At 47.7% G+C, this 22,500-nt stretch overlaps 1 protein-coding gene across 2 annotated transcripts in view; it reads left to right on the top strand.

Annotated features, from left to right (window-relative positions):
- The window catches only part of kif26ba (kinesin family member 26Ba), a 151,538-nt gene that overhangs the window by 31,083 nt on the left and 97,955 nt on the right, over positions 1–22,500 (top strand). For both annotated transcript variants that reach the window (XM_029713885.1, XM_029713883.1), the window contains exon 3: positions 14,189–14,893. In XM_029713885.1, the coding sequence (XP_029569745.1) occupies positions 14,189–14,893 (705 nt within the window). The remainder of the gene's footprint in view (positions 1–14,188; positions 14,894–22,500) is intronic.

The following is a 22,500-nucleotide window of genomic DNA, read 5'->3' as shown; positions in this document are numbered from 1 at the left end:
TTGCCCTGTAGTCGCTGCCATTTTGGAAGCCTTTGTTAAGGTATCCCGAAGTGCAAGTGACATAAAACACCAATTATTCATTGGTATGCTGTAATATGTAAACAGTCATCACTCAGAAGAACCTTGTCCCTGTGTTATTGCAATCGTGTGTGTGTGGATCTGAAGTCAATGTGCTATAGACAGGAATGCTGGGGGCCAGCTCACGCTGACTGAGAGCGGAGTGTGTGAGATTGAGAGATGGTGTCTGCTGTGGCAGCATCCATCTCACTGAGTAGACATCACCGTGGAGGTATAACAGACACACACTACTGTTCATCACAGCACTGCTCTCTGCCTAGCTGTGTGTGTGTGTGTGTGTGTGTGTTTTTGATGTGTGTGTTTTTGATGTTGTTTATAACCTCTGTTTTGTTGACCTTCCCCCACTGTTCTCTCGACTGTAACACACCAGACTGCATCATTACACGCACGTGCGCGCACACACACGCACACGCACACACACACACACACACACACACACACACACACACACACACACACACACACACACACACACACACACACACACACACACACACACACACAGTCCATCATCATTCTCATTCATGCGCCCGAGTAAGTGGAAATGTTAGCAACATAAAGTCACGGCATTCTCTCCATTACATCTCTATTCTTTCTCCTCTCTTTCATCCTCTTCTTTTTACAGCGCCTCAATATCACCCCCTGCTTGCTTTACCACCCTCTCTCACCCCCCGATCTCCCTCCCCCCTATCTACATCCCTCCCTCCCTTTACTGGTCTCCCTCTCCCCCCATTTGTGGAGTAGAGTTAGTCTGCCCCCCCCACCATGGGGCCCCATCCATCTAACCCATACCACACACACTGTAAGCTGAGAGCCATCCATCAGTTATAGTGGAGGGGGTTCCAGCTGTAAGAATAACGTTAGTGTAACCCTGATGTCACAGTGTTTGTTAGGAGAGAGTTAAAGGTAGTTTTACTGCTCTGTTTTTACTCTGTGTGGCTCCAGACATGAGAATGAATTAGGCCAGCAATGAAATTTACAGTTAGCACATTTTCCTCACAGAAATAAAACACATCAAGTGAGAAAAATAACAATTTACAGATGACACGTTATCCAAGGCCAGTTTCAAATACTGCATTATTTATTCTGTTTACTGAATACTGCTCCTTGCTCCTATGTCTGTTTGTGTGTGGACGTGTTTAACTATTCTTGTGGGGACCGGAAGTCCTCACAAGAATAGTAAACGAACCAAAATTTGACCAACTGGGGACATTTTGTTAGTCCCCACAAGTAGGCTGGGACACATGACATTTGCTTTTTTCTGATAAAAGCTAGTTCGTTGCATCGTGGAGTCCAGTTTCATAATATGACCATATTTCCCAGCTGCTTGCCATCGTTCTGAAGTAATCACGAAAAAAACAGGCCTTATTTTAGGTCATTCTTCACCCTGCCAGCTCCTGTTAGTTCTATTGAGCACAGTGGCACCAACTCGCCTTCTGAACGTTCTATTCCCAGCTTATTGTTTTACGTCACAATGCCTGCTTCGCTATTGTTGGCAATGAGACCTGCTCACGTGGTTTATAGTTAAAATGTGAACAAAAACAAAAAAAATGACTCATGGAACTCTGAGGTCGTCCTATTGATTCCTGTAGGGGAAATATAGGCATGTCTGTCTATTTTGCCAAATATCTCGCAATGTGTACATTCAGATTTTTTTTCAAGTCGGACGCCATTTTAATCACGAGAATATCCTCTTTCTAATTATGTAAGTCTGGGCAGCGAGCTTGGTTGTCATCAAATGCTAGCCCCAAAATACTATTTGGCCTTGGAATGCTGCGCTCCCCCCATTGTTTTCCTGTGGAGAGGCACACCGGTCTATTTCGACAAATATCTCACAATGTGGATATTTAAAAGAAATTCAAGTTGGTCGCCATTTTAATTAGGAGAATCTCCTCTTTGTAATTATGTAAGTCTGGGCAGCGAGCTTGTTTGTCATCGTTCACTAGATCAGAAAGAGTCAGAAGTTTAAATTTTTTCCCTACTTTCTCATTATGCAGACATAAGCACAGTTGACGTCATCGAGGTGCGGATCTTTTCTTTCTACACAAGTTGTTTTTTTCCAGTTTCGTCCGACGAACAGATTGTAGTGGTGAAATTAAAAGGGATACATGTTTTTGTGCCATTTAGGCAAAATGGAATTCTAAGCATCACTCCAGTCAAAACAGGCTCTGTGAACATTCGATTCCATTCATTTGCTATGGGCTCCAGCTTAGCCAAGGTTCTTTTGCTGTTTTTCAGCCTTGGGTGAATTTTGAATCGTTCTATTGTCCAGCCTACCACAAGATCAAGTACTATTTCTAGGGTGTTTAGGGTTAAGGTTAAAATTAGTTTTAGGGTTAGAATTATGTTAAGGGTTAGGGTTATGAACTAGGGTTAGTTGTAGGGTTAGGGTTAGGAGCTAGGGTTAGGTTTAGGGTTAAGGTAAGGTTTTTGGGTTAGGGTTAGGGTAAGGGTACAGGTTAGGGTACAGGTTAGGTTTAGGGTTAGGGGTTAGAGAAGAACACACACAGAAACACAAACACACACACAGAAACACACACACAGAAACACATGCACTACTCAGTGGAAATAAGTAGATGTACAGCAGTGTTTACGTAGATAATTCTCTTACAGTGAACACTGGGTCTCTGTGTCTCACTAACTCTTCAGCTAACCTCTCCTACTGTGTGTGTGTGTGTGTGTGTGTGTGTGTGTGTGTGTGTGTGTGTGTGTGCTCAGAGCAGGTGCTATAGACCGGATCCTTCTCTTCTGCACCAATAAACTGATCTCAGACCTGCTGAGAATGCACCTGTGTGTGTGTGTGGGTGTATCTGTGTGTGTGTGGGTGTATCTGTGGGTGTATGTGTGGATGTGTTTAACTATACTTGTCCCCACAAGAATTGTAAACAAAAATAATTTGACCGACTGGAGACATTTTGTTAGTCCCCAGTCGGTGTTACGGTTAGAATTAGGTTTAGGGTTAGGTTTAGGAGCTAGGGTTAGTTTTAGGGTTAAGGTTAGGTTTAGGGTTAGGGGTTAGGGAAAATAGGATTTTGAATGGGACTGAATTGTGTGTCCCCACAAGGTTAGTTGTACAAGACTGTATGTGTGTTTGTGTGTGTGTGTTTGTCTTTCGAAGATGCCTTTGTGTTCATGTGAAAGCGAAAGAGGCAGAGAGTAAGGAAAGAGTAGAGTAAAAACTAAATGAGGGTGAGGGAGAAAGTGAAAAATGGAGGAGAGAAATGAAAAAGGGGGAGAGAGAGAGGAAGAAAAAGCATGAGAGAGGGGGTTGTTCAGCCTCACCTTCCGTGTGCAGCCATCTGGAACTTATTACACGCTGATAAACCCTCGGCATTCTGGGTAAGACTTGCTCCATTTCCTGTCTTACCCCCCTCTCCCATCCTCTCCTCCTTCCCCTTCCCTCCTTCCTCTCTCGTTGCTTTACTCCGAGCTCTAATTTCCTATTTCCAGTCTGAGGGGGGAGGAGGGGCGAGAGAGGAGAGGGGGAGGTAGGAGAGAGAGGCAGAGAGAGAAGAGAAGGGAGGGGAGACTTGGGGAAAAAAGGAGGGGGGGTAGAAAGGGACAGAGAGGAGTTAGAGGAGAGATGGGAGAGATTGAGATGAGGGTGAAGGGGTGAGAGAGAGAGAGAGAGAGAGAGAGAGAGAGAGAGAGAGAGAGAGAGAGAGAGAGAGAGAGAGAGAGAGAGAGAGAGAGAGAGAGAGAGAGAGAGGTCATAGCAATGTCAGCCAAGCGTGCTTTTATGGCAGATCTCCAAAAGATAGAGACATAGAGGCTGAGTTTAGCACATAGGAGATATTTGTGCTGTCTGTCTGTGGTCATCACTGTCTTGGCTTCAAGACCATTCTCTGACTCTCCAGCTAGAGCAGGCCATTTACCTGACACACACACACAGACAAATAAAAAGCGTGAGCTTGTCCTATTTCATCCAACAAGCCCTCACGGTCTCACATCACAATTAGACTTTCGGACTTGTTTCTCAAACGAATTTCACTTGTTTCAAATGTCAGATTTCAAAGAGATTAAGTTGAGGTGTTCCAAATTCATTCCGAGAACGTCATCTTTTAACCCTATCCGAAACCTTAAACACTTAACCTTCTAAATTTGACGTTTGGAGCAACTCGTCATCCCATGACTCTGAATCAGAAGATTGGGTGTTTCGATTGGACAAACGCGGCTGAACGTCTAATTCTGCATTCAGACTGTGAGAGCTTGTTGGGTCAAAAGTAGTGTACTAAGTAGGGAACGGAGTTCCATTACAATCACAGGCTGTGTGTAGCTACAGTAAGTCTGTGTGACTGTAGCAGAGGGGACGAGGAGAGACTGTTTTGTCTGCTACGACTGGCCTATTTCTAAAGAAATGTTTTCTCCATAGAGTCTGTGTGCCAGCTAGTCAGTGTCCTGAGGCATGTTGGACATTACAGCAATGATAATAACACACACACACACACACACACACACACACACACACACACACACACACACACACACACACACACACACACACACACACACACACACACACACACACGGTTGCAAAGCGTTGTCGTTGGCATGCCTGGGTGTTAAGTCAGTGCCACAGATATGAGTGGACTCTGCATCAGACAGCGAGATGAACTGAGACAAAAAGCTTCAGATGGAATTATCTCATTCGTTTATCACCTCTGTCTAATACACTCATCATTAACGGGCTGAGGACAGAGAAAGGAAGAGACGATTGGGGAAAGAGTGTGGAGAGAGTGAGGGTGTCCAAGTCCTCAAAGGTGTTGTTATTAGAGTGTAAAGTGGCTGTGGGAGTGGGCTATAAGCTGAGGTAATTCTGAGTGAAAGGCTGTGCTGTGATTTAGTGTACACTGCTTGTGTGGGTCTATCTACAGTATCTGCTTTCACACACACGCACACGCGCACACGCGCCCACATTCATCATTCCGATCTGAAAAAAATTCCTGCTCAAGCTTCGCTGTTTTCTTGTTGTTCGGGCATTTTGGCAGCCTCCCCAACCTCAGCTAATTTAGAACAACGAGGTCCTCATCTCAGACACTGGGCACCATGTTGCCTTTATTGTTCTCTTGGCTGCTTTTCTGGTGTGTGTGCCGGTTTGTGTGTGTGTGTCTGTGTAACTGGTTTACAGGCTGAATGGGGTATATTACCTACCTGTTGGCAAGATGTCATTCTCCCCCCTCTTGGCCTCTCCCCCTGTCCTCCTCTCGCTTTTCTGTCTCCTTCTCTCCCTCCCTCTCTCTCTCTCTCTCCCTTTTGCTCTCTCTCCTTTTCTGTCCCCTCCCTTTCCTCTCCTCCCCTCCCGTTCTCTTGGACATAAAACTCTCTAACAAGGGTTGTTAGTCAGCAGGAGCATATCCGTTTTGCTTGGTTTTTGTTTTTCTTTGCGCAGGGTAGAGAGGTAATGCTAGAGAGAGAGAGAGAACTTGGAAAGGGTAGACAGAGAGGGCAAGAGAACACTGACAGAGTTGAAAGAACAAGCCGAAGGAAACGTGGTTCATTTCACTTGGCAGGGGGAGGGTGCGTTTGTGTACTGGGTCATGTCAGCCACAAATGAACATGTGTCTTTTGTTTGAATGTTTGTCTGCCTGTCGTTCTGTCCATGTGGGAAGGCATTGTTGTATATGTAGGACCAGGGTACCCACCTAAACCCTGTTCCTTCCCTCACATACACAATCCCTCAACCGACAGTCGATGTGTGTGTCCTCTCGCTGTTGTGGGTCTGATTTGTTGATGTAGGCTAATGCTCGGTTTCAGGATCGCGGGGTGGTCTTTCAGAACATGATGGTGTGTGTGTGTGTGTGTGTTCTGTGTTGGTATGAAGGGCTGCTTTGTGGGTCTGTCTGTGGTCTGAGTGTGCAAATTCATGGACAAACACAAACTCTCACTCACTCCCCCATATCAGCCAAGTAACACCAAATCGAAGGCGATATTCGACGCCCGTCCAGCTTCCCAGGACGTCGGCAATCGCTTTCAATACAGACCACTAGGGGCAACGGTGAGCCCTATTACCGTCAAGTAGGCTCGCAGCTCGCTAGGGCGTTGTGGACGGGAATGACGGATGGATGTAAACCACGCGCACCGGCTCCAAGTCTCTTGGGTTCAATCCCTGTGCTAGGCACACATTTTTTTTGTTTTAAGCCTATCCTAAACCTTAACCCTTACCTTAACCATTCAGAATGAATGCCTAAAATGAACTGTAAAAAAAAAAAATTGAAGTTTATCCCCGTTAAAAATCAACAAATGTCCTCCTTTGTACACACGTCGCATTCTGAAGTCAATTTCATACTTTCGTGAGATCTTGTTGCACACACACACACACACACACACACACACACACACACACACACACACACACACACACACACACATACACACACACACACACACACACACACACACACACACACACACACACACACACACACACACACACACAAACACGCAGGTCAGTCTCAGCAGCACAGATGGTAACAGAGGTGTGATTGAGAGAGGTTTGGGAGCCTTCTGGTATACATTCTGTTTAAACAGTCAGTCCATTGAGAAGATATTAACCCGTTTATCTATTGCCAGTTAAACTTAATGTCTGAACATGCTTCATACTAGACGCAGGATATGGCATAGCCGGAATAGCCCGGAATACTGTATACTCAACACAAATACGTCTGGTGGCATTTAAAAAATCAAAAAACGGTACAGTATGTAAACATTAATAAACGCCCCCAAGCAATGTGCCTGCAGGAATGTGAAATGTAACGTGAACGACCGTTGCAATGCCACGCATTCCAGTTGGTGGCCCATTTAGCACGCTCCTGGGGCCCTGTTCTGTTTGGTTTACTGTCTGCATTATGATGTCATTACACTTTAAATATAGTTTTGTCGCATTCGGTATGCAGAAACATCAAATGATTGTACCTGCACACGTTTTGGGAATCATACGTTTCAGTTCCCCCACCGGAGAATATGCGCTATAGAAAGTTCTGGAGACTTGTCATTAGCTCCTTTGTAACTTCTGACCCTTCACCCCAAGCTCGGGGGTTTGGTGTAATGGGACCTGTGTGTGTGTGTGTGTGTGTGTGTGTGTGTGTGTGTGTGTGTGTGTGTGTGTGTGTGTGTGTGTCTGTGTGTTTGGTGTGCACTGGGACGTCCTCTGTAAGGGTATGGTAATTGACTCAGCCAAGCTTCTGTGAAAGGGTTTTAATAACACACACACACACTCACAAAGCAAACAAACACGCACGCACGCACGCACACACACACACACTGTTTCTATGCTAATAAAGGTGGGATTGAAAGATGGGGGAGAGTACAAGGGAGACGCAGAGGGGCTTAATGTTGTTTATTTACTTTGATATATATATTGAGAGGTGTGTGTGTGTGTGTGTGTTTGTGTGTGTGTGTGTGTGTGTGTGTGTGTGTGTGTGTGTGTGTGTGTGTGTGTGTGTGTGTGTGTGTGTGTGTGTGTGTGTGTGTGTGTGTGTGTGTGTTTGCTTTGATACCGAGAGTGGAGCTGGGGAGGTAAGAGATTTGTAGCGTCTGAATGCTTCCAATTACAGGATGAAAACCCAGCTAGACTACAGCTCATTATACTGAGGAGAGAGGGAGCGAGGGATAGCGGTAGGGATGGAAGGAGCAAGGGAATAGGGGGAGAAGGGGAGTGGATCGGTGTGGACAAGGAACGAAGGGAACCGCGCCCCCTCCACACACACAAACATACACACACATACCAGAGCCCAATACCTGCTCTGTCAGTTATCATGGTTGATTTTAGACAGACAAACAAAAGCCACAGAGAAATATGCTGCTGAAATGAACAAGAAGTTAAAGAACTGATCACTTATACCATAGCATTTGACGACATTCATTTAATTGTAATAGTGTTGAAGTACTAACTAACAATAGAATGTTCCTTAATAACGTTTAGGAACTGAAACTTGTGTCCCAACTGGTGTTGCTTATATTTGTTCTGTTTCCACTGCATGTGTATATCAAACTGTATTTCTATCATGTGATACTGTGTAGGAAAGTACCATATGTAAAGTGCACGAATAATGCATTTGTAACAAATTACAGAATCTGAAAAAAAGTCAAATGTAAAACAAAGTCACTTTTGTCCTCCATAGAGGGGGTGGATGGGGACAATACAATAAAATACAAATAAAGAGTAGGTACGTGAATGGTGAGGGTGGTGAGTTTCCCCTGTACAGAGTGGGGTGAGGGTGGTGAGTTTCCCCTGTACAGAGTGGGGTTAGGGTGGTGAGATTCCCCTGTATAGATTGGGTTGAGGGTGGTGAGTTTCCCCTGTATAGAGTGGATTGAGGGTGGTGAGTATCGCCTGTATAGAGTGGGGTTAGGATGGTGAGTTTCCCCTGTATAGAGTGGGGTTAGGGTGGTGAGTTTGCCCTGTACAGAGCGTGGTTAGGTTGTGAGTTTCCCCTGTATAGAGTGGGTTGAGGGTGGTGAGTTTCCCCTGTATAGAGTGGGGTTAGGGTGGTGAGTTTGCCCTGTACAGAGTGGGGTTAGGGTGGTGAGTTTCCCCTGTACAGAGTGGGGTTAGGGTGGTGAGTTTCCCCTGTACAGAGTGGGGTTAGGGTGGTGAGTTTCCCCTGTACAGAGTGGGGTGAGGGTGGTGAGTTTCCCTTGTACAGAGTGGGGTTAGGGTGGTGAGATTCCCCTGTATAGATTGGGTTGAGGGTGGTGAGTTTCCCCTGTATAGAGTGGATTGAGGGTGGTGAGTATCGCCTGTATAGAGTGGGGTTAGGATGGTGAGTTTCCCCTGTATAGAGTGGGGTTAGGGTGGTGAGTTTGCCCTGTACAGAGCGTGGTTAGGTTGTGAGTTTCCCCTGTATAGAGTGGGTTGAGGGTGGTGAGTTTCCCCTGTATAGAGTGGGGTTAGGGTGGTGAGTTTGCCCTGTACAGAGTGGGGTTAGGGTGGTGAGTTTCCCCTGTACAGAGTGGGGTTAGGGTGGTGAGTTTCCCCTGTACAGAGTGGGGTTAGGGTGGTGAGTTTCCCCTGTACAGAGTGGGGTTAGGGTAGTGAGTTTCCCCTGTGTAGAGTGGGGTTAGGGTGGTGAGTTTCCCCTGTATAGAGTGGGGTTAGGGTGGCGAGTTTCCCCTGTGTAGAGTGGGGTTAGGGTGGTGAGTTTCCCCTGTACAGAGTGGGGTTAGGGTGGTGAGTTTCCCCTGAAAAGAGTGGGGTTAGGGTGGTGAGTTTCCCCTGTATAGAGTGGGGTTAGGGTGGTGAGTTTCCCCTGTGTAGAGTGGGGTTAGGGTGGTGAGTTTTCCCTGTGCAGAGTGGGTTAGGGTGGGGAGTTTTCCCTGTACAGAGTGGGGTTAGGGTGGTGAGTTTGCCCTGTACAGAGTGGGGTTAGGGGGGTGAGTTTCCCCTGTATAGAGTGGGGTTAGGGTGGGGAGTTTGCCCTGTACAGAGTGGGTTAGGGTGGTGAGTTTCCCCTGTACAGAGTGGGGTTAGGGTGGTGAGTTTCCCCTGTACAGAGTGGGGTTAGGGTGGCGAGTTTTCCCTGTATAGAGTGGGGTTAGGGTGGTGAGTTTTCCCTGTATAGAGTGGGGTTAGGGTGGTGAGTTTGCCCTGTACAGAGTGGGGTTAGGGGGGTGAGTTTCTCCTGTACAGAGTGGGGTTAGGGTGGTGAGTTTCCCCTTGCTCTGTAAAGAGCTTTGGGTGTCTAGAAAAGTGCAATTTAAGTCCAATCAAGTATTTGTATTATTATGAAAGGTTTTGCCATAGCTTGAAGACCATGCCTTTGTAGGGGGACTGCAAGGCTATATTAAGTTACATAAATAAATGACTATAGTAAGTGCCTAGGTGTCTTGAACTAAACATAGTAAGATGGTATTTTCTATGGTAGAGTAGGTCAGGGGGTGACAGGGGATGTTTTGTGTTTTTCTATGTTTTGTATTTCTATGTTTAGTTCAAGTTTTCTATTTCTATGTTGTTGTTTTTTGGGATGATCTCCAATTAGAGGCAGCTGGTCCTCGTTGTCTCTAATTGGAGATCATATTTAAGTAGGTTTTTTTTCCCACCTGGTTTTGTGGTTAGTTGTATTCTGTTTAGTCTATGTTCCTGACAGTACTGTGAGCTGATCGTTTTCGCTTTTGTTATTTTCTTTAGTGTTCTGTTGTCACGTCCTGACCAGTAAAGGGGTTATTTGTTATTGTAGTTTGGTCAGGACGTGGCAGGGGGTGTTTGTTTTATGTGGTTCGGGGTTTGTTGGGATATGTAATTATGTAAGAGGGGTGTTTGTTTTATGTGTTCCGGGGTTTTTGGGTATTGTTCTATGATTTGTATTTCTAAGGTTTTTCTATGTTGTATATTTCTTTGTTGGCCTGGTATGGCTCTCAATCAGGAACAGCTGTACATCATTGTTGCTGATTGGGAGTCATACTTAGGTAGCCCTTTTTTCACCTGTCTTTTGTGGGAAGTTGTTTTTGCACTGCTGTGTTTAGCCTGTAATACTGTGCGTTCGTTTGTTGTTTCGTGTCTCAGATAAAGTTTAAAATGAGCACTCAACTCGCTGCGCCTTGGTCCACTATATACGACGACCGTTACATCTGTGTTAAAATAAAAAGTCATTATGAGCACTCAACATGCTGCGCTTTGGTCCCCTCGCTACGACAGCTGTTACACTAGGTGCCAAATAAAGTAACAGGGTTGAAGTTTTTACATTTACATTTAAGTCATTTAGCAGACGCTCTTATCCAGAGCCACTTACAAATTGGTGCATTCACCTTATGATATCCAGTGGAACAACCACTTTACAATAGTACATCTATATCTTTTTTGGGGGGGGGGGGGTGGGGGGGGGGGGGTTAGAAGGATTACTTTATCCTATCCCAGGTATTCCTTAAAGAGGTGGGGTTTCAGGTGTCTCCGGAAGGTGGTGATTGACTCCGCTGTCCTGGCGTCGTGAGGGAGCTTGTTCCACCATTGGGGTGCCAGAGCAGCGAACAGTTTTCACTGGGCTGAGCGGGAACTGTGCTTCCGCAGAGGTAAGGAGGCGAGCAGGCCAGAGGTGGATGAACGCAGTGCCCTTCTTTGGGTGTAGGGACTGATCAGAGCCTGAAGGTACGGAGGTGCCGTTCCCCTCACAGCTCCGTAGGCAAGCACCATGGACTTGTAGCAGATGCGAGCTTCAACTGGAAGCCAGTGGAGTGTGCGGAGGAGCGGGGTGACGTGAGAGAACTTGGGAAGGTTGAACACCAGACGGGCTGCGGCATTCTGGATGAGTTGTAGGGGTTTAATGGCACAGGCAGGGAGCCTCGCCAACAGCGAGTGCAGTAATCCAGACGGGAGATGACAAGTGCCTGGATTAGGACCGGCGCCGCTTCCTGTGTAAGGCAGGGTCGTACTCTGCGAATGTTGTATAGCATGAACCTACAGGATCGGGTCACCGCCTTGATGTTAGCGGAGAACGACAGGGTGTTGTCCAGGGTCACGCCAAGGCTCTTAGCACTCTGGGAGGAGGACACAATGGAGTTGTCAACCGTGATGGCGAGATCATGGAACGGGCAGTCCTTCCCCGGGAGGAAGAGCAGCTCCGTCTTGCCGTTTTCATGTTAAATCAGCCAAAAATGTGCCAATTTGCGAACATTTCTGTGAAACTGTGTACATTTTGCTTGTGGATTACTTGTGGATTGTAAAAAATAACAAAAAATCAAGATGTCAATTTGTTTGTCTACATGTGATTCAAATAACAATGCAGATATTGGAGTAAACCTATTATAGCTATGATGGCAAACATCATGTTACGTTTGAATAAAACATCCAACTAACACTTTGCATTTTTACTGTTGGTTTTACTGTATCTAACAAATAACCAAATCGTTGATGGATTAAAAGATAAAAGAAATCCATGTCTCGTCTAACCCTGCAAGCCGGTCAGCATACAGTACGTGTCATCAAACTCCCTGATCTAATTGGTCGAACAGCCTTCTGACTTTGTGGCTGTGGTAACTAGTGATGACCTGACTGACATTCCGGTTGACAATAAATCACATTCATTTATTGAGACAGCATTTCATAAGCACTACTTAAAAGCTGTCCTGTTAAGTAGATGTATGGTCCATAAGAGCTAGTTTTGGTATAAAGAAGATGTTTATAATGCCAGAGGGTAGGGTAGTCTCTCTGGCTGAGGTGTGTGTGTGTGTGTGTGTGTGTGTGTGTGTGTGTGTGTGTGTGTGTGTGTGTGTGTGTGTGTGTGTGTGTGTGTGTGTGTGTGTGTGTGTGTGTGTGTGTGTGTGTGTCTTCATTGGATTATTGTTTAATGAGAAACGTACTACAGCTGCCATACATCCTACAGTGGGTCTGAGATGTTTCAGACTATTACAGTAGTACAGTAGTAGTATAGAGCCTATATAATAGTAGTAGTAGTAATTACTACTTGTAATATACATGTACAAGTAGTAGAGATAATAGCCGTAACAATCCGGTATTATTGCGTCACATCAGATGGGTTTGAAGGAGGGTTTAGAGGTGAGGGAGCTCTATGGAAGGAGGTCTCCAGATCTGTTCTACTCTCCGTCCCTCACTGGCAACCCTTAGCTGAGCAGGACCAGAGGAGCTGGGTTGTTTATGTGTGTGTCACAGATGGTAATTGGTCACAGCTCATTCCAGCTCCCATTACATTGAGCTGTGTTAAGTAGGAAACTGTGTTAGTGAGTGTTAGTGTGGCCCTGTTTAGTGATGTTGATTTGGTCTATAAATAAAAAGATCAGACAGAGAGCCGTGTGTGTGTGTGTGTGTGTGTGTGTGTGTGTGTGTGTGTGTGTGTGTGTGTGTGTGTGTGTGTGTGTGTGTGTGTGTGTGTGTGTGTGTGTGTGTGTGTGTGTGTGTGTTTTTATCCAAGCGACTTATTCATGCCTGCATATATTTTCATATGTGTGGCTCCAATAGGAATCGAACCCACAAAACCTGCCGTTGCACACACACACACACACACACACACACACACACACACACACACACACACACACACACACACACACACACACACACACACACACACACACACACACACACACACACACACACACACACACACACACTTCCCTGGTGATAGGCATATTGGAGTCATAGTGGACGGCTGGCCTCAGGCTGCAGGCTTTATATATGTAGGAGAGTGTCCGAGTGAGGATGAATGCCTTTTCACCCTCAGTCATCATTCTGTTTGACGTTATGGATAGGGAGAGAGAGAGGTGGAGAGAAAGAGAGACGGGGAGAGAGAGAGGAGGAGAGAAAGGGGGGAGGGATAAGGGCTGAGAGAGAGAGGGGGAGAGAGAGGGAGAGCAGGGGGGAGAAAGAGAGATGAATAGAGGGAGAGTCAGGCAGAGAGAGAGAGAGTGAGAGAGAGAAAGAGAGGTAGAGAGGAAGAGAGAGAGAGGGAGTGTTCTCAGCTCATTTATATCAGGCATATCATTTATTGCTGTACTCAGGGCTGTGTGTAGAATGGAATAGAATAGAATGTGTGGGTGTATATGTGTGTGTGTGTGTGTGTGTGTGCGTGCATGTATGGTATGTGTGCTTGTTTGTTTGTTCATTTTGTTAATTTATTGCTGTGGTCAGGTCTGTGAGTGTCTGCAGGCTGTAGGTTTGGTTAGGAGTCTACTGGTGAGGCCTGCCAGCCACTGAAAACATCCCTCCACCTCCCTCCCTCCCTCCCTCTCTTTCTATCTGTCTCTCCCCCCTCTATCTCTCATTTTCCCCATTCTCTCCATTTCTTTCTCTCTGTCTCTAGTTTCTATCTCTCTCTGATCAACTTGGTTAATGAGTTTTGCCTTTGTCGTTCTTCTTCTGCTAAACCAAACAAGCAAACAAAGTCAGGCAGGAGAAAGACGTTTCTGTTTGTTCAGTTGGCTGTTTTATTCCTCTGAACAGAGAGCTTCAAAGTGCTCAAATATGTGTCTGTGTGTGTGTCTGTGTATGTGCATATAAGCTTCTGCATTGTTTGCTTTACTTACACTACCATCAGAATCAACCACAGCGTCTTTCAGCTCTACAGTCCTGTGCAGTGTCTAAATGTAGTGATAGCAATCCATATGAATTACTGAAATTACTGAAATCATTTAACTAACCACCTCTTTCTTTCTCTCTCTGTAGGATCCGTCCTTCTCCCTGCTCCTCCACGACAAGCTTCAGGTGCCCAACAGCTCTGGGCGGGCCTGGAATGAGCGTGACAGTCGCTGTGACGTGTGTTCCACCCACCTGACCCAGCTGAAACAGGAAGCAGTCCACATGGTGCTGACCATGGACCAGTGGGACCTGTCCCCCAGCTCGCCCCCCACCCTGCCCAGCCACAGTGGCCCTCCACAGGGCCCCACAGCCCCATGGGACTGGGCCTACCTCCCTTCAGCCGCAGCAGCCTACCCCCATCCCCGTCCAAACCCACACCACCCTACCATGCCTCCAACGTCCTCTACTGCGTCCGTCTCCAGCCTCAGCCATGCTGCTTCCAACCCCAGCCCAGGTGCAGCTTCTGTGGGTCAAACATCCACCCATGCAGCCTCTTCTGCGCCAGCCCCGGCGTCCTCATCGCCGGCTCCATCCCCGGTGCACCAGGGAGGGTACCCCCGCCAAGGTTCCAAGCCCAGTTCCCTAGGAGTAGGCCTCGGGGTGGAGAGGAGGAACGGCTCCCCGGCACACTCCAGTAAGACCACCGGTGTCCAGCCGGCCCAGCCGCCCAACAGCCCGGGTAGTAACGGGAACGGTTCTGGTAGCGGAGCAGTGCTGAGTACAGCAGCACTGCAGGCTCACCAGTACATGTCTCGCACCAACGGAGGAGGAGTCACACTCTACCCCTACCAGGTATGCTATGTCCGTGCTTGGGATTGCGTGCGTGTGGGATGATAGACTTTCGGAAACGCAAGAAGATGGGTCGTTCCACGAATAGAGTGCATTTTGCGTCCCTTTGATATTTTACATGCGAACTGTGCACCAATATTGCATTTTTTTCCTCTTGTTATATTCCATGAAGTGCCCTTTAATATAGGCCACGTGGAACATTTTATACATCTGAAGATGACTATTTATTTAATGTGATTAGTGATTCATTTACGTGTGTCCCTCATTTTAAGGTCAACCCTGTTACGTGAACTGAACTCTTGTTTTAATATGGTGAATCGATTCCTCTTAAAATGATTATTTCAAAATGAACTATGAACAGTCAAGTCATAGATTAAAGCAGGTGAGCTGGTTCTACTCATTTTGGCCATTTTCTGGTGTTTTGTGGTGAAAAACTGAGTGCGTTGAGCATGATATTTTCAACCCCGTTACCCATAGATAGATAGACTAGACTTTATTTAACAATTGAAAAACAACTGAGAAGCTTGCATTCAATCACTCAATTGCCCCTCTCTGTTGCACACAACAAGCTTCTATTCCATTCATCTCATCGACCAGCTGGCTCTCTCTATGTTAAACCGTCTGGTTTTACAGAGATTTGGAACAGGACTTCACTGGAAGCCTATGGCAAAAGCAGTTGAAACAACCACTGGTTTTAATTGGCTGATCTCTCAGTCCATCACCGTCTAACACAACCCTTAGAACCTCCTCCCTACATTGTGGACTTCAGAGTGCAAACAGCGCAAGTGTACTAAACAAGGAAGTGAGTTTCGGAAATATCTGAAAGTACACGTCTCAGAAATTGTTTTCACATATAAACGTTAAATGCCCTAACTCAATAGCACAGTGTTAACAGGCTCTACGCGCCAGCATTTCGAGCCTGGGGAAAAGGTTACCATTCCCCCTGTCACAACAGCATTTATGGCTGATTTTAGATGAAAGCCTCAACCCTGCTACGGTCCACCTTATTACTTTAATGGCACGTTATTGGCACTTACTTTAGTCAAGTTGAAGTTGAACATGTGCTCTTTAGGACATAATGTAGAAATTTGGTGAAATTCATAGTTTCTTTTGACCAAAATGTACTCTGTTCGTGGAACGGGACAGATAGAAATGGAAAAAAGAGATCAAAATAAAATAAATCCGGGAGAAAATGTTTGTATCTGGAAATGTTGATGTTCTGTGTCAGGCTTTGGAGGCCCATTTCAACAGGGATTGACCTTATTTTTCAAAATGTCTCCCTCTATTTGTTGACCAAAAAGAGAGGAGGAACTGTGAGGTTGAACTGAGGTTATGTCTGTCCACTGTCCTCACTTGTCCTCTGAAATCCAGTCGCAGTCTGTCCCGAGTGCTGAGTCATGTACGGTGGATTAGATTCTATAATTGGCCCTGATGATGTGTGTTAGCCATGGGGGTCAGACAAAGTGTGTGTGTGTGTGTGTGTGTGTGTGTGTGTGTGTGTGTGTGTGTGTGTGTGTGTGTGTGTGTGTGTGTGTGTGTGTGTGTGTGTGTGTGTGTGTGTGTGTGTGTCTGTGTCTGTGTCTGTGTCTGTGTGTGTGTGTGCATGCGTGTTTGTATGTGTGTGCGTGTGTGTGTGAGTGGAGGCTGTCCCCAGAGTGGTTCGAGTGGTAACTAGAAGGAAGGTGAGGACACCTCTTGGAACAAAGGCTTCTGGGAAAGGACAGCCTTGAGGCTCTTAACAAAAATTGTAATTGAAAGAGAGGGGGCGGTGGGGCGGATTAGGAAGAGAGATACAGTTGAAGTCGGAAGTTTACATACACCTTAGCCAAATACATTTAAACTCAGTTTTTCACAATTCCTGACATTTAATCCTAGTACAAATTCCCCATCTTAGGTCAGTTAGGATCACCACTTTATTTTAAGAATGTGAAATGTCAGAATAATATTAGAGAGATGTAACGGCTGTCGTCGGAAGAAGACCAAGGTGCAGCGGAGTGAGTGTTCATCATAAAAGGTTTTAATGATTAACGAACAATATACAACAGAAACCAAAAAACGACTAGCAGCAGTTCTGTTAGGAACACAACTAACAAAATACAATTACCCACAAAACCCAAAGGAAAAACATGCTCCTTATGTGTCACTCCCAATCAACAACAACGAACTTCAGCTGTGCCTGATTGGGAGCCACACACGGCCCAAAACAAAGAAATACAAAAAACCTAGAAAAAGAACATAGAACGCCCACCCAATGTAACACCCTGGCCTAACCAAAATAAAGAACAAAAACCCCTCTCTATGGCCAGGGCGTTACAAGAGAATGATTTATTTCAGATTTTATTTCTTTCATCACATTCGCAGTGTCAGACGTTTACATGCACTCAATTAGTATTTGGTAGCATTGCCTTTAAATTGTTTAACTTGGGTCAAACGTTTTGGGTAGCCTTCTACAAGCTTCCCACAATAAGTTGGGTGAATTTTGGCCCATTCCTCCTGACAGAGCTGGTGTAACTGAGTCAGGTTTGTAGGCCTCCTTGCTCGCACACGCTTTTTCAGTTCTGCCCACAAATGTTCTATGGGATTGAGGTCTGGGCTTTGTGATGGCCACTCCAATACCTTGACTCTGTTGTCCTTAAGTCATTTTGCCACAACTTTGGAAGTTTGCTTGGGGTCATTGTCCATTTGGAAGACCAATTTGTGACCAAGTTTTAACTTCCTGACTGATGTCTTGAGATGTTGCTTCAATATATCCACAAAGTTTTCCTCCCTCATGATGCCATCTATTTTGTGAAGTGCACCAGTCCCTCCTGCAGCAAAGCACCCCCACAACATGATGCTTCCACCCCCGTGCTTCACGGTTGGGATGGTGTTCTTCGGCTTGCAAACCTCCCCCATTTTCCTCCAAACATAACGATGGTCATTATGGCCAAACAGTTCTATTTTTGTTTCATCAGATCAGAGAACATTTTTCCAAAAAGTACGATCTTTGTCCCCATGTGCAGTTGCAAACCGTAGTCTGGCTTTTTTATGGCGGTTTTGGAGCAGTGGCTTCTTCTTGCTGAGCGGCCTTTCAGGTTATGTCGATATAGGACTCGTTTTACTGTGGATATAGATACTTTTGTACCTGTTTCCTCCAGCATCTTCACAAGGTCCTTTGCTCTTGTTCTGGGATTGATTTGCATCTCTAGGAGACAGAACGCGTCTCCTTTCTGAGCGGTATGACGGCTGCGTGGTCCCATGGTGTTTATACTTGCATACTATTGCTTGTAAAGATGAACGTGGTACCTTCAGGCATTTGGAAATTGCTCCCAAGGATGAACCAGACTTGTGGAGGTCTACAATTTTCTTTCTGAGGTCTTGGCTGATTTCTTTTGATTTTCCCATGATGTCAAGCAAAGAGGCACAGAGTTTGAAGGTAGGCATTGAAATACATCCACAGGTACACCTCCAATAGGTACACCTCCATCCACAGGTACATCTCCACCTCCACCTCAAATGATGTCAATTGGCCTATCAAAAGCTTCTAAAGCCATGACATCATTTTCTGGAACTTTCCAAGCTGTTTAAAGGCACAGTCAACTTAGTGTATGTAAACTTCTGACCCACTGGAATTGTGATACAGTGAATTATAAGTGAAATGATCTGTCTGTAAACAATTGTTGGAAAAATTACTTGTGTCATGCACAAAGTAGATGTTCTAACCAACTTTCCAAAACGATAGTTAACAAGAAATATCTGGGGTGGTTGAAAAATGGGTTTTAATGACTCTAACCTAAGTGTATATAAACTTCCGACTTCAACTGTAGAAGCAGGAGGAAGGAGAGAGGGCATGTGAGGGAGAGGGAGAGAGATATGTAGTGTAGTGTTATTGCTTTATCTTCTGATTTTGTGTAATATAATTCATATCCTGGTAATGAGGACTCTAGAGAACTCTCCTGTCGCACCCCTGTTCCCCCTCATCTCCTTCCTCTCAACCCCCATCTCACTCCCACACTTCCATTTCTCTCCATCCCTCATCTCCCTATATATCTCTTTTGCCCTCATCTCCCCTGTTCCCCCTCTCTTTCGCTCTCATCTCCCCTTGTTCCCCCTCTCTCTTGTCTCGTTTCTCTCTCTCTCTCTCCTGTTTTACACCCAGTGGTGTAAAGTACTTAAAAATTCTTTAAAGTGCTACTTAAGTATTTTTTGGTGGGCTATCTGTACTTTACTTTACTATTTATATTTTTGACAATTTTACTTAACTACATTCCAAAAGAAAATAATATACTTTTTACTCCGTACATTTTCCCTGACACCTAAAAGTACATTTTGAATGCTTAGCAGGACAGGAAAATGCAGAGTGGGAGGGGACAGGAAAATGGTCAAATTCACCCACTTATCAAGAGAACAACCCTGGTCATCCCTACTGCCTCTGATCTGGTTGCCACACCATGATCTGTTTCACCTGTCCTCGTTATTGTCTCCACTCCCTCCAGGCGTCGCTTGTTTTCCCCAGTGTATTTATCCCTGTGTTTCCTGTCTCTCTGTGCCAGGTCGTCTTGTGTATTGACTTGTAAGTCAACCAGCGTTTTTCTTGTTCGCCTGCCTTTGCTATTCTCCTTTTTCTTAGTCCTCCCGGTTTTGACCCTTGCCTGTTTCTAGACTCAGTACCCGCCTGCCTGACCATTCTGCCTGCCTTGATCTCGAGCCTGCCTGCCACTCTGTACCTCCTGGACTCTGAACTGGTTTTGACCTTTTGCCTGTCCACAACCATTCTCTTGCATACTCCTTTTGGATTATTAAACATCTTAAACTCCAACCATCTGCCTCCTGTGTCTGCATCTGGGTCTCGCCTTGTGTCATGATACTGGTGGACTTACTAATGTAACGCCCTGGCCATAGAGAGGGGTTTTTGTTCTTTATTTTGGTTAGGCCAGGGTGTTACATTGGGTGGGCGTTCTATGTTCCTTTTTCTATGTTTTTGTATTTCTTTGTTTTGGGCCGTGTGTGTGGCTCCCAATCAGGCACAGCTGAAGCTCGTTGCTGCTGATTGGGAGTCACACATAAGGAGCATGTTTTTCCTTTGGGTTTGTGGGTAATTGTTTCTGTCAGTGTTTTGTTCCAGACAGGACTGTTTGCTGTCGGTTTACTCTTTTCTTGTTTTGTATAGTGTTCATGTTGTTGATTATTAAATTCTAATAATGAACACTAACTCCGCTGCACCTTGGTCCACCTCTTTCACCAACGACAGCCGTTACAGAATTACCCACCACCAAGGGACCAAGCAGCGGAAGAGGGAGGTCCGGTCAATGGAGGAGACGCCGGCCAGCAGACGGGGTCGCTGGCGTCGGTCGAGGAAGCCCGGAAGACACCCCCAAGAAAATTTTGGGGGGGGGCTAATGGGGTGGTCCGGAAGGGCAGAGGAGGAGCCCAGACCACTGCTCTCGTGGGGGATGACGGCAGAGGAGGAGATACAGATGATGAGGCAGTTGATTGAGGACCTGCAGAGGGATGATCTGGAGGAGCCTTGGTATGCGGAGTTGCGCGCTGTGTCGCCAGTGCGCCCGCACAGCCCGGTGCGTCCGGTGGACATGCCCAGCACATGCCGTGCTAGGAAGGGCATCCAGCCAGGACGAGTGGCAAAACCGGCTCCACGCTTCAGTTCACCAGTGCGTGTTCACAGTCCTGTCTGGCCCGTCCCTGCTCCCCGCACCAAGCCCAAGGTGCGTGTCCACAGTCCTGTCCGGCCCGTCCCTGCGCCCCGCACCAAGCCCAAGGTGCGTGTCCCCAGCCCTGCCAGTCAGCAGTCGTCAGAGCTGCCCGCCAGTCAACAGTCGTCGGAGCTGCCCGCCAGTCAACAGTCGTCGGAGCTGCCCGCCAGTCAACAGTCGTCAGAGCTGCCCGCCAGTCAACAGTCGTCAGAGCTGCCCGCCAGTCAACAGTCGTCAGAGCTGCCCGCCAGTCAACAGTCGTCAGAGCTGCCCGCCAGTCAACAGTCGTCAGAGCTGCCCGCCAGTCAACAGTCGTCAGAGCTGCCCGCCAGTCAACAGTCGTCAGAGCTGCCCGCCAGTCAACAGTCGTCAGAGCTGCCCGCCAGTCAACAGTCGCCAGAGAGGTCAGACTGCGCTGAACTGCCGGAGTGGCCAGACTGCGCTGAACTGCCGGAGTGGCCAGACTGCGCTGAACTGCCGGAGTGGCCAGACTGCGCTGAACTGCCGGAGTGGCCAGACTGCGCTGAACTGCCGGAGTGGCCAGACTGCGCTGAACTGCCGGAGTGGCCAGACTGCGCGGAACTGCCAGAGTGGCCAGACTGCGCGGAACTGCCGGAGTGGCCAGACTGCGCGGAACTGCCGGAGTGGCCAGACTGCGCGGAACTGCCGGAGTGGCCAGACTGCCCCGACCTGCCGGAGTGGCCGGGCTGCCCCGACCTGCCGGAGTGGCCGGGCTGCCCCGACCTGCCGGAGTGGCCGGGCTGCCCCGACCTGCCGGAGTGGCCGGACTGCCCCGACCTGCCGGAGTGGCCGGACTGCCCTGACCTGCCGGAGTGGCCGGACTGCCCCGACCTGCCGGAGTGGCCGGGCTGCCCCGACCTGCCGGAGTGGCCGGGCTGCCCCGACCTGCCGGAGTGGCCGGGCTGCCCCGACCTGCCGGAGTGGCCGGGCTGCCCCGACCTGCCGGAGTGGCCGGACTGCCCCGAACTGCCGGAGTGGCCGGACTGCCCCGAACTGCCAGAGTGGCCAGGGACGCCCGCCAGCCCGGTGAGTCCTGTGCCTACGCCTAGGGCTAGGCCTCTGTCATGTCTCCCCAGCCTGGTGAATCCTGGGTCAGTGCCGTCAGAGCAGCCAGGGTCGCCCGCCAGCCAGGCGCAACCATCGCCGCCCGCCAGCCGGGCGCAGCCAGGGTCGCCCGCCAGCCGGGCGCAACAAGGGTCGCCCGCCAGCCGGGCGCAACCATCGCCGCCCGCCAGCCGGGCGCAACCATCGCCGCCCGCCAGCCGGGCGCAACCATCGCCGCCCGCCAGCCGGGCGCAACCATCGCCGCCCGCCAGCCGGGCGCAACCATCGCCGGCCGCCAGCCGGGCGCAGTCAGTGTCGCCCACCAGACCTTCGGCGCGGCCAGGTGCGCCACCGAAGAGGGCGACGTCAAGGGTGGAGCAGAGGCCACGTCCCGCACCTGAGCCGCCGCCGTAAGAAGGCCCACCCGGACCCTCCCCTTCAGAGTCAGGTTTTGCGGCCGGAGTCCGCACCTTTGGGGGGGGGTACTGTAACGCCCTGGCCATAGAGAGGGGTTTTTGTTCTTTATTTTGGTTAGGCCAGGGTGTTACATTGGGTGGGCGTTCTATGTTCCTTTTTCTATGTTTTTGTATTTCTTTGTTTTGGGCCGTGTGTGTGGCTCCCAATCAGGCACAGCTGAAGCTCGTTGCTGCTGATTGGGAGTCACACATAAGGAGCATGTTTTTCCTTTGGGTTTGTGGGTAATTGTTTCTGTCAGTGTTTTGTTCCAGACAGGACTGTTTGCTGTCGGTTTACTCTTTTCTTGTTTTGTATAGTGTTCATGTTGTTGATTATTAAATTCTAATAATGAACACTAACTCCGCTGCACCTTGGTCCACCTCTTTCACCAACGACAGC

The sequence above is a fragment of the Salmo trutta genome, chromosome 25 (assembly GCF_901001165.1).
Source record: "Salmo trutta chromosome 25, fSalTru1.1, whole genome shotgun sequence".
Classification (NCBI taxonomy): domain Eukaryota; kingdom Metazoa; phylum Chordata; class Actinopteri; order Salmoniformes; family Salmonidae; genus Salmo; species Salmo trutta.
The sequence above is the reverse complement of the archived record's forward strand: the minus strand, read 5'-3'. Positions and strand labels throughout refer to the sequence as shown.